The 13,123-nt window shown below is 33.5% G+C and overlaps 5 protein-coding genes across 6 annotated transcripts in view; 3 read left to right on the forward strand and 2 right to left on the reverse strand.

Moving 5' to 3' along the window:
- LOC125828141 (uncharacterized) overlaps window positions 1-13,123 on the forward strand; it is a 192,665-nt gene that overhangs the window by 141,247 nt on the left and 38,295 nt on the right. The gene's annotated exons all lie outside the window — the stretch shown is intronic.
- Window positions 20-1,935, forward strand: LOC125828106 (adenylate isopentenyltransferase 5, chloroplastic-like). Its single transcript, XM_049507412.1, has 3 exons — window positions 20-239; window positions 756-1,013; window positions 1,535-1,935. Exons 1-3 carry the CDS (start codon window positions 20-22, stop codon window positions 1,933-1,935), a joined length of 879 nt encoding a protein of 292 aa, XP_049363369.1.
- On the reverse strand, window positions 3,536-6,473 carry LOC125828155 (ureide permease 1-like). Of its 2 annotated transcripts, XM_049507471.1 has the most exons (8): window positions 6,319-6,473; window positions 5,673-5,966; window positions 5,060-5,204; window positions 4,798-4,972; window positions 4,527-4,570; window positions 4,331-4,422; window positions 3,777-4,151; window positions 3,536-3,694 (listed from the first exon to the last, which is right to left on the reverse strand). In XM_049507471.1, the coding sequence occupies exons 2-8, from the start codon at window positions 5,907-5,909 to the stop codon at window positions 3,536-3,538; spliced, it is 1,227 nt and encodes a 408-aa protein (XP_049363428.1). In that variant the 5' UTR covers window positions 5,910-5,966; window positions 6,319-6,473. The 2 variants fall into 2 exon arrangements, with proteins under 2 accessions (XP_049363428.1, XP_049363429.1); XM_049507472.1 differs by lacking the exon at window positions 5,673-5,966 and having other exon boundaries at window positions 6,319-6,469.
- On the reverse strand, window positions 7,612-10,115 carry LOC125828178 (PLASMODESMATA CALLOSE-BINDING PROTEIN 3-like). Its single transcript, XM_049507500.1, has 4 exons — window positions 9,991-10,115; window positions 9,644-9,886; window positions 9,507-9,543; window positions 7,612-8,164 (listed from the first exon to the last, which is right to left on the reverse strand). The coding sequence occupies exons 1-4, from the start codon at window positions 10,043-10,045 to the stop codon at window positions 7,813-7,815; spliced, it is 687 nt and encodes a 228-aa protein (XP_049363457.1). The 5' UTR covers window positions 10,046-10,115; the 3' UTR covers window positions 7,612-7,812.
- Window positions 11,228-13,011, forward strand: LOC125828149 (putative pentatricopeptide repeat-containing protein At1g26500). The gene has a single exon (XM_049507464.1). The coding sequence runs from the start codon at window positions 11,228-11,230 to the stop codon at window positions 12,764-12,766; it is 1,539 nt and encodes a 512-aa protein (XP_049363421.1). The 3' UTR covers window positions 12,767-13,011.

Here is a 13,123-nt window from a genome sequence, read left to right on the forward strand (position 1 = left end):
TATATTATAAGTAGCAAAAATGAACACTTTCATCAACAATAACAAGTCGAGCAAGAAGAAAGTGGTGTTTGTAATGGGAGCAACAGGAACAGGAAAATCTCGTCTTTCTATTGACCTTGCCATTCATTTTCAAGGAGAAATTATCAACTCTGACAAAATGCAAGTATATAAGGGACTTGACATAATTACCAACAAGATCACGGACATTGAGAAACAAGGGGTACCACATCATTTGCTAGGTAAATATTTATTCACGCTCAATATTTATACCAAGTAACTACCCAGACAATTTAGGATGGTAGTTATATATTCAAGTGAAAAATGCATGTTATTATTTTAAAAAAATTTATGTTAGAATCGTGGTGTCTAAGCAACTTAATTGTGGTGATTATATATTTGGTGAGGATGAATATTATTTTTTAAATTTTTTATTTCTTATTAAATGTGGTGTTTGAGGATTAACTTGCACATACTTCAACTAATTTTGTAAGGTATTTATTATTTTTCATGGACTTAACTATCGGTGATTATTTTTATCAAAACTTGAATATATGAAAACAAATATTGAGTGTTTCATCTTTAGAAATTATCTCTTGTTTTGATCAATTAAAGATTTAAATGTGAAACGTCATAATTTGTATTCACGTAATTGAATATGCATGCTATTTGACTATATTTATAACTATGAGCATGTAAATGTAAATATTATTTGAAGTGAATATTGATTGCTCATTAAGTTTTTTCATACTTGCAAGGTGAAATTGAGGCAGATGTTGACTTCACGGCAGATGATTTTTGTATTCAAGCCATTATTTGTATAGAAAAGATTTTGAAGTCAAAAAATATTTCAATCATCGTTGGAGGGTCAAATTCATACGTTGAAAAACTTGTGGAAGACCCTGTATTCATGTTTAAATCTAATTATGATTGTTGCTTCATCTGGATTGATGTTGCCGCCTTACCTGTTTTGAACTCTTTTGTTTGCCAAAGGGTTGATCAATTGGTCCATGCAGGTCAGTTTCTTTTCATTTTGTATAATATATAATTCATTAAGACTATAAACACTTACATAACATTTGCCATGTCTTTTTTAATATCTACACACTTATTATAATATGATAATATACAAGTCAATTTGTATGAGCCTCAATATCTTTATTGAATATTATTTTTGGAGAATAAACACATGACATTTGACTTGTCTTTTATCATACATGTACATGTTCATATATATATATATATAACTTTTAAATAACTTGATAAAGTAAAAAAAATATTACACAATCACTCTATCAAAACTCTTGAATTAGATTTTTTTAAAAAAGTAAAAATTTTATGTTATTTTTACCATCTAATCTTTCTTTTAATTTAAACAACAATAATGCACTATTATGTAAATCAATCCATCAAAACCTTAAGCCAATAAAAAATAATTATTTAATATTTTTATTAACATATTTGTTTTATATTTTTTCTATTTTCAAATCTATCTCCAAATCAATCGAATAACTTTAAAAATTTATATCGCATGCAGGACTAGTAAATGAGGTACGAATAATATTTGTTTCAGATGCAGATTACACAAGAGGAATTCGACGGTCTATTGGTGTTTCTGAAATGGACAAGTATTTAAGAGAAGAAAATAAACTAGACAATAATGAAGTATCTAAAAGGAAGCTTCTTGAATCTGCAATTGAAGAAATAAAGCTTAATACATGCATATTAATATGTCACCAACTTGAGAAAATTCGACGATTGAAAAACGAGAAAATGTGGCCATTGAATTATATTGATGCAACTAATGTTTTCCGAAAAATCGGAAAAAAAGGCGCTGATAATGCGTGGAAGGAAATTGTATCGAAACCTAGCTTGAAAATAGTAGAAGAATTTCTCAAGTATGATGGTGACAAAATAAATCATGTTGAGGCTGCATAAACAAATATTATATTTAAGTGTTTCTATTAAAAGGAATTTTATTTCAATTATTTTCTTTAGATTAAGGTTGTGAAATAATAAAGTGAAGATCCATCTTTCTATTTATTATATTGATCTCTTATTTTGTTACAATTTCCCGTTAGATTGTTAGTTAAAAAGCTTAAATATGTTATAACAATTAAAAATGATTAATCTTATCCATTCGTTTAAAAATAGGCTTATCTATGCTAATTTTATTACAAAAAATAAAAATAGTTCATTCATGTCATTATTTTGTAACAAAAATACGTCTGATATTTTGCAAAATCATTTATGCTGCGTTGCCTCTTATTAGAGGTTCATGTCACCTAATTAAATGCTTCATTTCCCCTTTTCTATTATGTATTTTTATCTCTTCTCAATTATTTTTTTACTTTAGTTATCTTGAGAAAATAATATATATATATATTAAGCAACATAAATTTAACAATGTGATGGAAAATTCCCGTTCAACCAATGACATAACTACCCTCAATCAAAAAATGTTAATTAAAACTCTTTGGTTGAAAATTTTCATGACGTAGATAGGTAAAATAATTTTTTTTATACAAATGACAGTAATAACAAAGTTTGACGGTACGTACATATAATATAATTGTGCACTTCCATTATATTGAGCATTAATTTATAAAACTCTTCCCCAATAAATATATCAATTTCAATTACCAGGAGATTATCCGATCATATTCTTATTATCATGGATATTAAGTAAGCTAAAAAGGAGGTAATTAACTTCTCTCCTGCTTTAATACGAAGCACTAGAATTTTATTCAATAGATAACACAAATACATAATTTTAAAAATTACAACCACAAAAGTATATATTTAGTAGCTTATTATATAACATAGTGTCATAGACAACACAATATACTTTATGCCTATAATTTTTAAATGTTTTTTTGCTTAAGCTTTATGTAAAGCAATATTGCCACCAATGCAATACTTCTCATTGCAGTTTGTCTCATTATCTGCAAAATTAATGAATAATTCGGATTGGAGCATGGAAAATATATATATGGAATGTCTCAAATATATTTAAAGCTTCTTATATTAATGTTTGGCTTTAGATCATCAATTTTGTTGAATCGATCTAACTACATAAGGATAAAATAAGAACGCTATAATATGTTTAAATTCAATTGAATAGCTAGCAAGAGTACAAGAAGTGTTAGTTACATACAATATTTGGTAATGAGAAATTTGTAACAATAGCCAAAGGAACATCCAACGTTACAAATGCAATTTGCAGTTTCCACCTTATAAGCAGTATTAACTGATCTAATAAAATAACATTTCTTAACACAATTAAAATAGCAGGCAGAATTTTTACCACAAAATTCCTTACTCTTAGCAAGTGGAAACAAACACTATAGTAGAATAGTTCAACATCTAATTGTATTGAATAAAGGTCCATACACTAATAACATTGTCTTTGTTATTCTCATTATAACATTGTTTGACTAAATTCCACAGTACCCGAGTTTTCGATCCTAACATAGCAAATAAACTAAGGTGTATAGATGGTGATCAATATCTACATACATAAACATCAATACATGTATTAATTCGATTTGCGTTTCCCTGCAGATGCCATGAGGATTGCAACAGCTGCTATGAACATGATCAACATTCCTGCAATAAGCGTATACGTTCTTCCTGATGATCTTCGATACTCTCCGAACAATATTACACCCCAAAATGTGCTCACAAGAGGCAGTGCCTGAACAAGTTAAACATCAAAATCAATCGCTTGAATAACTAATAAAACGAAAAGGAATGGTGGCTTTGATAAATGCACAAACTTGAACAGCATCTGCAGCTGCATATCCAGCAGCTTGACCTCCTATAAATTGAAGACCATTTCCAAAGCCACTCAAAAGTCCAGCCAAAAGAGCCCAACCTCTGCCATCCCAATCGTTCACGTAACACATCAATGATGATTTGGGTGCATTTAGAACAGGACGATACAAGAACGTGAAGTTCAGAATCGTTGCCAGTAAAGAACTGGAAACTGAGAAGTAGAAAAACGCCGTATAGACACTCAAGTGAGGAACTCCATCTTTTAGAGTATGCCACTGATCATTTGTAGCCAGGTTGAATGCAGGGGAAAACAGAGAAAGACAAGCTCCAGCAAAGAAGGTAATAGCTAGACCAATGTAAGTGCTCTTCCCAAACACCTGCATTGACCATCTAACAGATTACGCATGTTCTTTTAGTGTGTGTACTAGATTAACAAATCAATCAATTATGCCTCAATCCCGAGGAGTTTGGATCGACTGTACTATAGAAAGACAAGTTGGAGACTGAATTTTGATACCAATTAACAGAAGTGGCAATTTGAGTAAGAATTTCTAACCTTCATTGCCCTTTTGTTCTCAACTTCTATAAGGAACAGCGCAGTTCCGGCCTTTGCCTCTTCCTCTCCATTCTCCAAGTCATTCATATCGACTGCAGAACGTCTATACATTAACTAAAAAGGTGAATACGAAATCCACCAATCTGATAAAAATGAAGAAGACATGAACTTCAAAATGTTCCAGTAGCTAAAGTACCTGTATTTGTATTTGTTCGTGTAGAGTCAGTAACATCTTTTGTCCTGCCAAAGATTTAACCAAACTAAAATCAATCTCTCGCAATCAATCGTGGAATCTTACATAGATATGTGGTGTGAAATCTTCAACAGACTGTCCACATATCCTGCCCTCGAGGAGGTAGTGACTACGAAAGAGAGAGGAAATATTGCACAAGAGATGTAAAACACGAAGTCTTCCCTCCCCGTATGGAGAATTCAAAATTGCAATATGTTCTTGAACTGATGCATACCCAACCCCATTGTTAGAGTCAATTGAAAAATAATCAAGTTTTTCTTTGTTATCAGCTGCATTGGACGCATGAACAGCAGAGCCTAGACAAACAGCAATCAAGAAGCATCCAACGCCAGGAAAAAGAATCTCAGCTTTGTTAATTTTGTCATCAAGGTAATAATTCAACGTCGTTCCTGCCATAACCAAAGCAAGAACACACATCAAATTCCAACATACTATTGATATCAGTAAAATGTAGATCACTGGAGCTAATATGATACCTATAACAACCGTAATACTTGCAGTGATGACCTCGGTGACTGATAAACCAACGAAAGCCCATGCATATTGAGTTGAAAGGTTTCCAAGACTGAGGACCACACCTCCAGCAATCGCAAACCAGACGCTAGGCCAATTGTCCTGCACCTTTCATCCATAAAGAAGCTATGTCAGTAAGGATCACAATTCTAACTCTTCGATTTAATCTATCAGAATACACATATTTGATCAATAGTGGAACATGGTTTTCATTGCTTCAGCTTCAACGATCTGTTGAAAACGCGGAAAAGTTACAACCATTAAGCCAGAAGAACATAACACATCTCTACGTTAAGTCAAACATGTGAAACTCCATACATTCCAAATGACAAACAATATCAACAACAATAACACAATTACGTCTTAATACCAAACTAGCTCAAGTCGGCTATACAAATCCTCTAATCTCTATATCCGTGAACTCAACTCACACCCTAAAAGCTAGCTCAAAGGGAACAGGATTGATCAAGCCTTATAAAGAGACCATACATTTCATTGACTACTGATATGAAACTTTTTCCTTCTTTAACACAATCATATGTTCACTTTTTAATGAGTCCACAACTTGCCACTAACCTGAGAAAGTTGAGTGAAAAAATTTGGCTGTTCCATTGAACTCCTCCCAATCTCACCAACAGTAAAAGCAATGAGCGTAGCAGCGAAAAGATTGGTGATTGTATAGTCAAGATAAGTATGTTGAGGAAGACGACCTCGTCTTTCAAGTAAAGTAAGCAAAGCAGGCCATGTCCCCAAAAATAACAGAGAAAATAGCATACAAGTTATAGCCCCTGCTTTACTCTCCACCAAATACATATTCAAAATCACCCTTTCAGCTGAAACTTCAATAAACTTAGAAATGCTCTAACAACCCTAAACAAAAAGGAAAATATTCAAGATTCAAGTATTGAACATATATCAATAACAACAACAACATATCCAGTGAAATCCTACAAGTGGAATTTGGGGAGGATAGAATGTACGCAGACCTACTAACTACCTCCATGAGAGATTGTTTCCGAAAGACCCTTACTCAAGTGAAGAAGAAGGAGACCGTGTAGAAAAGAGAGCAAGTAACAAGGAAACAATGCAAAGTCTATTAGAAGTGAGCAAAGACAACAACAGAATAATGCGATAATCCATGAACGATATACTAGGACAAGTTTATTGAACATATACATATAATAATCTAATATGATAATATATGGCACTATGTTTGTGTTACCTGGTCCATTTTGTTTGTGTCTCAGTCACCTCCAAGATTACCAATATGCAAATGAGTTTATATTATACCTAATGTAAAGGGGAATATGTGAGACAACCATGTTGTAGTTTACACTTGTCAAGTTTGTCCGGCAAACTATATATTATCATCATGAGGTGTCATAAAAGAAATCACCTTTCTGCAGTGAAATAAGTCATTCACACGATCATTTTTTTAAATGATCTGATACGAACACATTAATATTTTGAAAAGTACGAGCAACATAGATTGAAATAGTCCCTTTAGAGTTCATGAATAACAAATCTGCAGCGCCTGCCTGCCTGCCTCTGTCATATAACAGAGCTAAAAGGTAATAGACAAAATTGACTAAAAATAGCATAAGCTTTTATATCCTTACATTTCCACATATTGCAGCACATATTTTTGACATAATACATAAAACATGTTCTTAAACTTAGCTTCTGATATTTATGTTCTTTAATTTTGATGTACACAAGTCATCACTTAAATTTGTATATAATTAAATAAGTAGATACACATGTCCTACGTGACATAATACACATAAAATGCCAATAAGATGCAAAAATTGGCCACGTGGGACGTCACATAGAACACATATGTCTACTTGTTCAATTTTATATAAATTTAAGTGCTTATTTATATGTACCCAAAATCGAAGGAGATAAAATACAAGCTGAAACCAAATTAAAAGACATACTACTTATTTATTTATTTTTATTTTATTTTATTTATTTATTTATTACATATAAAGCCTATGAGGAACACACCTGTAATTATATTGTCTGTTTAAGAACACACTTGTAATAAATAAAAATAACTAATCATTAAGAATTGAATTACGTATGATTTCAAAAGAGGCAATAGTTTATTCATAACTTACATAATAGCTTTATGCGGCTTGTTAATTACGTATGTTATTATTATTACTATATTACTATTATCTTTTTTTAATTTCAATAGACGTGAATGAATAAAATACCTCAATCATATGGTTTCGTGTCATTTTCTTTATGCTTGTTACATTTCTCTTTTCCTCGTGGAAATATATGACCAACTTGATGACCACAATTTTTAAAGATATATCTTAGAAAATATATTTGTATCATTTAGTTTATTTTTATGATTCTTCCCGTAAAATTTGCCAAATTGCCATGTAGCATGTTATATAGGATTCATGTGTTCACCTATTATACAAGCTTAAATATATACTTGTCCACACCTGAAGTCGGAGGGGGTAAACGAAACGTTTATGTATTATCTCAAAAAAATAAATAAAAATACAGCCTCTTCCTTTACTCATATATGATAAGGGGGCAGGGATCAGATTCTTCTACATAAAAAATTTACTAACTATGGGAATCCAATTCCAACTTTTCAAAGCAACCATAATTAGATAGAAAGACCAGAAAAGCAGAAAGAAAGAACTAAACAAAGATTCTTCTAAATATGGACTTTCCTATCTCCTCTTTTACTTTAGACCCTTGTGCATAAAAAGCTTATAGCCAAAAGGGCTAAAGTGAAAAAGATACTGTTTTGGAGATGCATAGCTGCATTGCCGTCTATGCCAACGCTACTCGGTCCAAGCCCAAAAGTTGGATTAATGTTTCCCCCGGGTGTAGTCACTATGCCTGTCCCCGTGCCAGATCCTGGAGTTGTAGTGCCCGGTGGTGCAGTCGTTGGAATGGTAGATCCTGGTGGTGTGATTGTTGGAGTTGTGGTTCCTGGCTGTGCGATTGTTGGAGTTGTGGTTCCTGGTGGTGCTGTTGTAGGAGTTGTGGTTCCTGGTGGTGCTGTAGTCGGAGTTGTTGTACCTCCACCAGTGTTGCTGGAACAAAATTGAAAATGAACATCACAAAACACGAATCACTTCAAGTAGTATCAAGTATTTTTTCTTATATAATCGAGACATTTCCAAAGGGGTAGTGGTGCAGGACTCGAAACTTGACATAGATAATGACCCCCGGCTCACTACCCTTCTGCACCTAACTACTAACTTTTACTTGCATCAAAGGTTCAAAACCGTAACATGAACTAATCCACACATCACGAGCTGCCCTCTCACCAGCCCTCCGGCCAAAACAAACTATATACTAAATATAATAAGATAGAAACAAAAATCAGCACTAAGATTTGTGGTTGCTGATTGCAAAGAAAGTAGGAACTAACTTGATTACCACTAACATGCCTTAATGTCATCATTAAGGCTGCTAACTAGGGCGCTTAATGATGAATTAAAAGCCATCCAACATTATCATTTCAAAGAAAATAATTGTAACAACCAGACAAAGACGAAATTACCTCTGTTTGAAAATTTGGCTAGGGAAGGACAAATTGGCAACACCAATCTTACTTTGAATAAAAGTAACCAATTTGGAAAAAGTAACTGACTAATTAGCTGGCCATCTCGATCATTCATTGAGTTCGTATCTTGTCACTAAATACTAATAACTCCAGCTAGCTAAACTGCTAAAGCGTAAGTTCAGAGCTAGAAGCCCAAGTATGAGTTTAGCCGAATCAATGTACTAAAAAATTCACTAAATATAGAAAAAAAATTAAATTGAGAATCTCAATTACTAATGCCTAATGTGCTATCTTAGAATTTACCGCCCATAAAGTTCAAATTCTGGCTCCGTCTTTGGTTACTTGAACATAATTTTACTTACATTTCTAAGGTAACCATTAGCCAGTTGTTCAAGATTAATCCTAAAGGCCTCATTTTTATTTCTTTGTTAACTTTTTCCATAACGAAAAGGATTTAGCATACATGTATATTACTTCAGTTCTCGCAATATTATATTAAGATAATGCTTATAAGTTATACCCTTTAACTTGATCGGACCTCACATTTATATATGCTCTCTAACTTATGGTGAACACAAGTATCTTTAAACTTGTATCAAGTTGAACAAATAAACAAATGTGTCATATGTAAGATCCTACACGACAATTTAGGTCCTACATATACTATGTCGCATAAGACTTATGTATATACTTGTTCAACTTTATACAAGTTTAAGTATCTGTTTGTGCATATCTAAGCTCGAAGGATATAAATGTGAAATGAGACTAACTCATGAAACACATTTATGTATTATGCTTTTAAAAATAAGGAATGGAAACTCAAGATCTAAGTTATTTAATACAACTATAGAGAACAAAGAACATACCTTGGACTGGATTGATAGACACACCCAGAACTTGCAGCTGTTGATAAAGAAAATAAAATAAGTAAATCTATAAATTGATAATCACATAAAAAAAAATTAAAAAAAGAATAGTTATTTTATTTTTCTAGAGAACTTACTAGTAGGTGGATTTGGGCTCGTAGTTGCAGTTCCACTAAAATCACAGCTAGCACCAGCTTGACCTTTTCTTTGATAATAACTATTTACAGCATAATTGCAGTGATCTTTGATAGTGTTAGGGTTATAGCAAGGACCATTTTGAGTGATTGGTGTACAATCAGCTCCAGCTCCACAAGCATAATCTATATTCTTTTGGAGTTGTTGATCACTTACTCCATCTTTACAAATACAGTACAAACCACCTATAGTTGCACAACCAAAAGAAAAAATCAGCTCAAAAACAAGCAAATTCAAAACTCATAAACTTCATATTTTGACTTCGACACTGGCACAATGGATTACTTACTTGAGTGACTAGTGATGGCCAAGAAGAGTAGTGAAAATAGTAGAAAAGTGGTCATGGTAGTGGCAAAATTGTGGAAGAAAACAGAGGAAAGAAGAAGATAAAAGTGGAAAGGTGAATAAAGTTGTGTAGACAACGCAAACAAGAATGACGGTGGAGATTTAGATGACACTGTGAGGTGGAGAGCTAGATGTTAACCAACCATTCAACCATGTGCTCTAGAGGATGTTCTCTGAGATCTCGACTTTGAATTCTGAATTTTGATATAAATGAACTTTACATAATATAAATTTGAAATAATTTAATTTTAATATAAATATCGAATATTTGAGGAGAAATTTTTTTAAAAAATAGTATCACAAGTAATGTTAATGGGAAAAATACAAAAAGCACTTCTATTTTAATATACTGACTTGCCACTAATTAACTCAATGTGTTTTAATATAAATGAGTGATACTTTATCTTCGTATTAAAAGTGAAGTAATTTTATTATTATATCACAATTTATGTTGATAATATTTTTTTGATATTAGAATTAATTAATTTTAAAATTTTTTATCAAATAAAGAGTTTTGTTGGTTTTGTTTCCTTATCATATTTTTTTTCTTTTGTGCTGTCACTCTAGGTTTGTAATGTACTATTATAGATAGTGTCCCTTTGTGCATTGAATGGGGGGCAGAGTATGTAAGCATCAGGATTCAACAATCATCTCATACTCTTTCTAACGACAAAAGTTACGGTCAGACAGAATGAACTAATCCACATGTTAAATATAGTAAGCCTGGTGGTAGATTTCAAATAGTTTTCATATTTTTAATGATGTAACTAATTATAATAGGGAGAGGCGTGAGCGAGAATAGGAGAGAGGCGTGAGAGCGGAATAATAAATGTATCTCAAATACATGTAAATCATATTAAATAAATTATGAAAAGCAAATACATAGAGAAAGATGCAAGAGAGATAGGATAGAAGTGAGTGAAAAAGGTAAATACATGTGAATTCACTTGAATATCGTATATTTAGAATGAATTACATCTTATTTTAACTCCATATATTCAAGATATATATATTACCGAGATAGATGTATTTAGACACACTAGATCTGTTTATCTCTCTCCATTTCTTACTATTTTCTATTTTTCATACATAAAACTTATTTTTCCTGCCTCCCTTTCTCAGCTCCCTTCAAGAAAAACAAATTCCTAATGAGGCAAACTTTACACAATTTTCCCACACAAATGTTAAAACCTACAACTTTCAAGTCTTTCACCTTCCTCCAATCACCCCATCGTCTTCTTCACACCCCACCCACCCCCTCTGCTGTATCACCACCCCCCAACCCAATCCAATTTGCTCCTCAACTCCATTCTCCAAACCCCATTAAACCAGTAAATGAATCTCACCTCCTAAGAGTTTCTACAATTCTCTACCAGCAACAGTACTCATCTGACCAGAAACTCCACAACAACCTCTGCAAAACACCATTTGACCTCACCCATGAGTTTTTCCTTCAAATCTGCAACAAATTCCAGTATTCTTGGAGACCCATTTACAAATTCTATCAATTTACCAAGACCCAACCCCATTTCAACCACACCCCCGTCACCTTCAACAAAATGCTAGATGTAATTGGAAAATCAAGAAACATTGACCTTTTCTGGGAAGTTCTACAAGAAATTGGAAGGTGTCAGTTGGTTACCCCTAAGACTTATGTAGTTGGGGTGAAAACTTTGGCTTCTGCTAGGGAGTTGAAGAAATGTGTTGGAGTTTTTCATTTGATGAATGAGTATGGATATGGGTATAGTGTTGATGTATTGGATAAGGTAGTTGAAGCTCTTTGTAGATCTAAGCTTGTTGAGGAGGCTGAGCATGTTGTATTGAAGTTGAAAGATTGGGTAAAACCAGATGAGGTTACTTATAGATGGTTGATTTACGGGTTTTGTGATGTTGGTGATGTGATTGAAGCTTCAAAGATTTGGAATTTAATGGTGGATGAAGGTTTTGAACCTGACATTGCGTCGATTGAAACTATGATTGAGACCCTTTTCAAGAATAATAGATATGTTGAAGCGTTGAAGGTTTTTCAATCTGTTAGAGTAAATAGGATGAGTGAATTAGGGGTTTCAACTTATAGGTTGGTGATCAATTGGTTGTGCAAGAAAGGGAAGCTTGGAGAGAGTTACTTACTGTTTGAAGAAATGGAAAAGAGAGGGATTAAAGCGGACAATCTTACATTAGGATCGATAACGTATGGGCTTATGAGTAGAGGAAGGGTTATGGAGGCGTATAGGGTTGTGGAAGGAGTAGAGAATCCTGATATAAGTGTTTATCATGGGATGATCAAGGGACTGTTGAAATTGAAAAGAGCAAGTGAAGCAACTGAAGTATTTAGGGAGATGATTAAAAGGGGATGTGAGCCGATAATGCATACGTATGTTATGTTGTTACAAGGGCATTTAGGGAGGAGAGGGAGGAAAGGATCAGATCCTCTTGTGAATTTCGATACCATCTTCATAGGAGGTTTGGTTAAGGCGGGGAAGACGTTGGAGGCAAACAAATATGCAGAGAGATTACTGTACAGGAAAGTTGAGGTGCCTAGGTTTGATTATAACAAGTTTTTGCATTATTATTCCAATGAGGAAGGGGTTGTTATGTTTGAGGTGATGAGCAACAAACTTAGAGAAGTTGGGCAATTCGATTTAGCTGATATATTTGCAAGGTATGGGGAGAGAATGGCAACTAGGGATAGGAGGAGAATTAGAACAACAGAGTCATGACTGCTATGACACCAAGTTATATTTCCAAACAAACAACGGTCAAATGGTGCTTGCCTGTAATTGAAATTCACTGGCAGGGAGCTTCGAATTGGCCCATGTAAACCCCAGCTAGTGTCATATACTTCGCTCCCTTTCTTCTGGTAGTTGCACTTGGAACCTAATCTGCAGAATATACATAACTCAATGGGAAAAGGAGAGGGGAGGTAAGCGCGTAAGTTGTTCTCAACTGGCTTGGGGAACAGTTCGAGAAAGAGGTTCCATACCGGCAATCCAAGAACTTAGAATTGTCAAGCACTTCCTCAAGACATAGAAATATGGCAATGAAGACGTCCACTGAACTGTTAGTCACAAATCCAG

Source organism: Solanum verrucosum, unplaced genomic scaffold (genome assembly GCF_900185275.1).
Source record: "Solanum verrucosum unplaced genomic scaffold, falcon-dt-bn FXZP01000053.1, whole genome shotgun sequence".
NCBI classification, from domain to species: domain Eukaryota; kingdom Viridiplantae; phylum Streptophyta; class Magnoliopsida; order Solanales; family Solanaceae; genus Solanum; species Solanum verrucosum.

Bases quoted from the DNA above. Each gene is read 5' to 3' on its own strand.
- LOC125828178 (XM_049507500.1), bottom strand. From the start codon at position 10,045: ATGACCACTTTTCTACTATTTTCACTACTCTTCTTGGCCATCACTAGT. The intron at 9,887-9,990 runs GTAAGTAATCCA...GTGCAACTATAG, and splicing joins GGCCATCACTAGTCACTCAA to GTGGTTTGTACTGTATTTGT. The intron at 9,544-9,643 runs GTAAGTTCTCTA...CTTTATCAACAG, and splicing joins GAGCCCAAATCCACCTACTA to CTGCAAGTTCTGGGTGTGTC.
- LOC125828106 (XM_049507412.1), top strand. From the start codon at position 20: ATGAACACTTTCATCAACAATAACAAGTCGAGCAAGAAGAAAGTGGTG. The intron at 240-755 runs GTAAATATTTAT...CATACTTGCAAG, and splicing joins GGTACCACATCATTTGCTAG to GTGAAATTGAGGCAGATGTT. The intron at 1,014-1,534 runs GTCAGTTTCTTT...TATCGCATGCAG, and splicing joins TGATCAATTGGTCCATGCAG to GACTAGTAAATGAGGTACGA.
- LOC125828155 (XM_049507471.1), bottom strand. From the start codon at position 5,909: ATGTATTTGGTGGAGAGTAAAGCAGGGGCTATAACTTGTATGCTATTT. The intron at 5,205-5,672 runs GTTAGTGGCAAG...TATGGATGAAAG, and splicing joins TTTTCACTCAACTTTCTCAG to GTGCAGGACAATTGGCCTAG. The intron at 4,152-4,330 runs GTTAGAAATTCT...TGGTCAATGCAG, and splicing joins AGAACAAAAGGGCAATGAAG to GTGTTTGGGAAGAGCACTTA.
- LOC125828149 (XM_049507464.1), top strand. From the start codon at position 11,228: ATGTTAAAACCTACAACTTTCAAGTCTTTCACCTTCCTCCAATCACCC.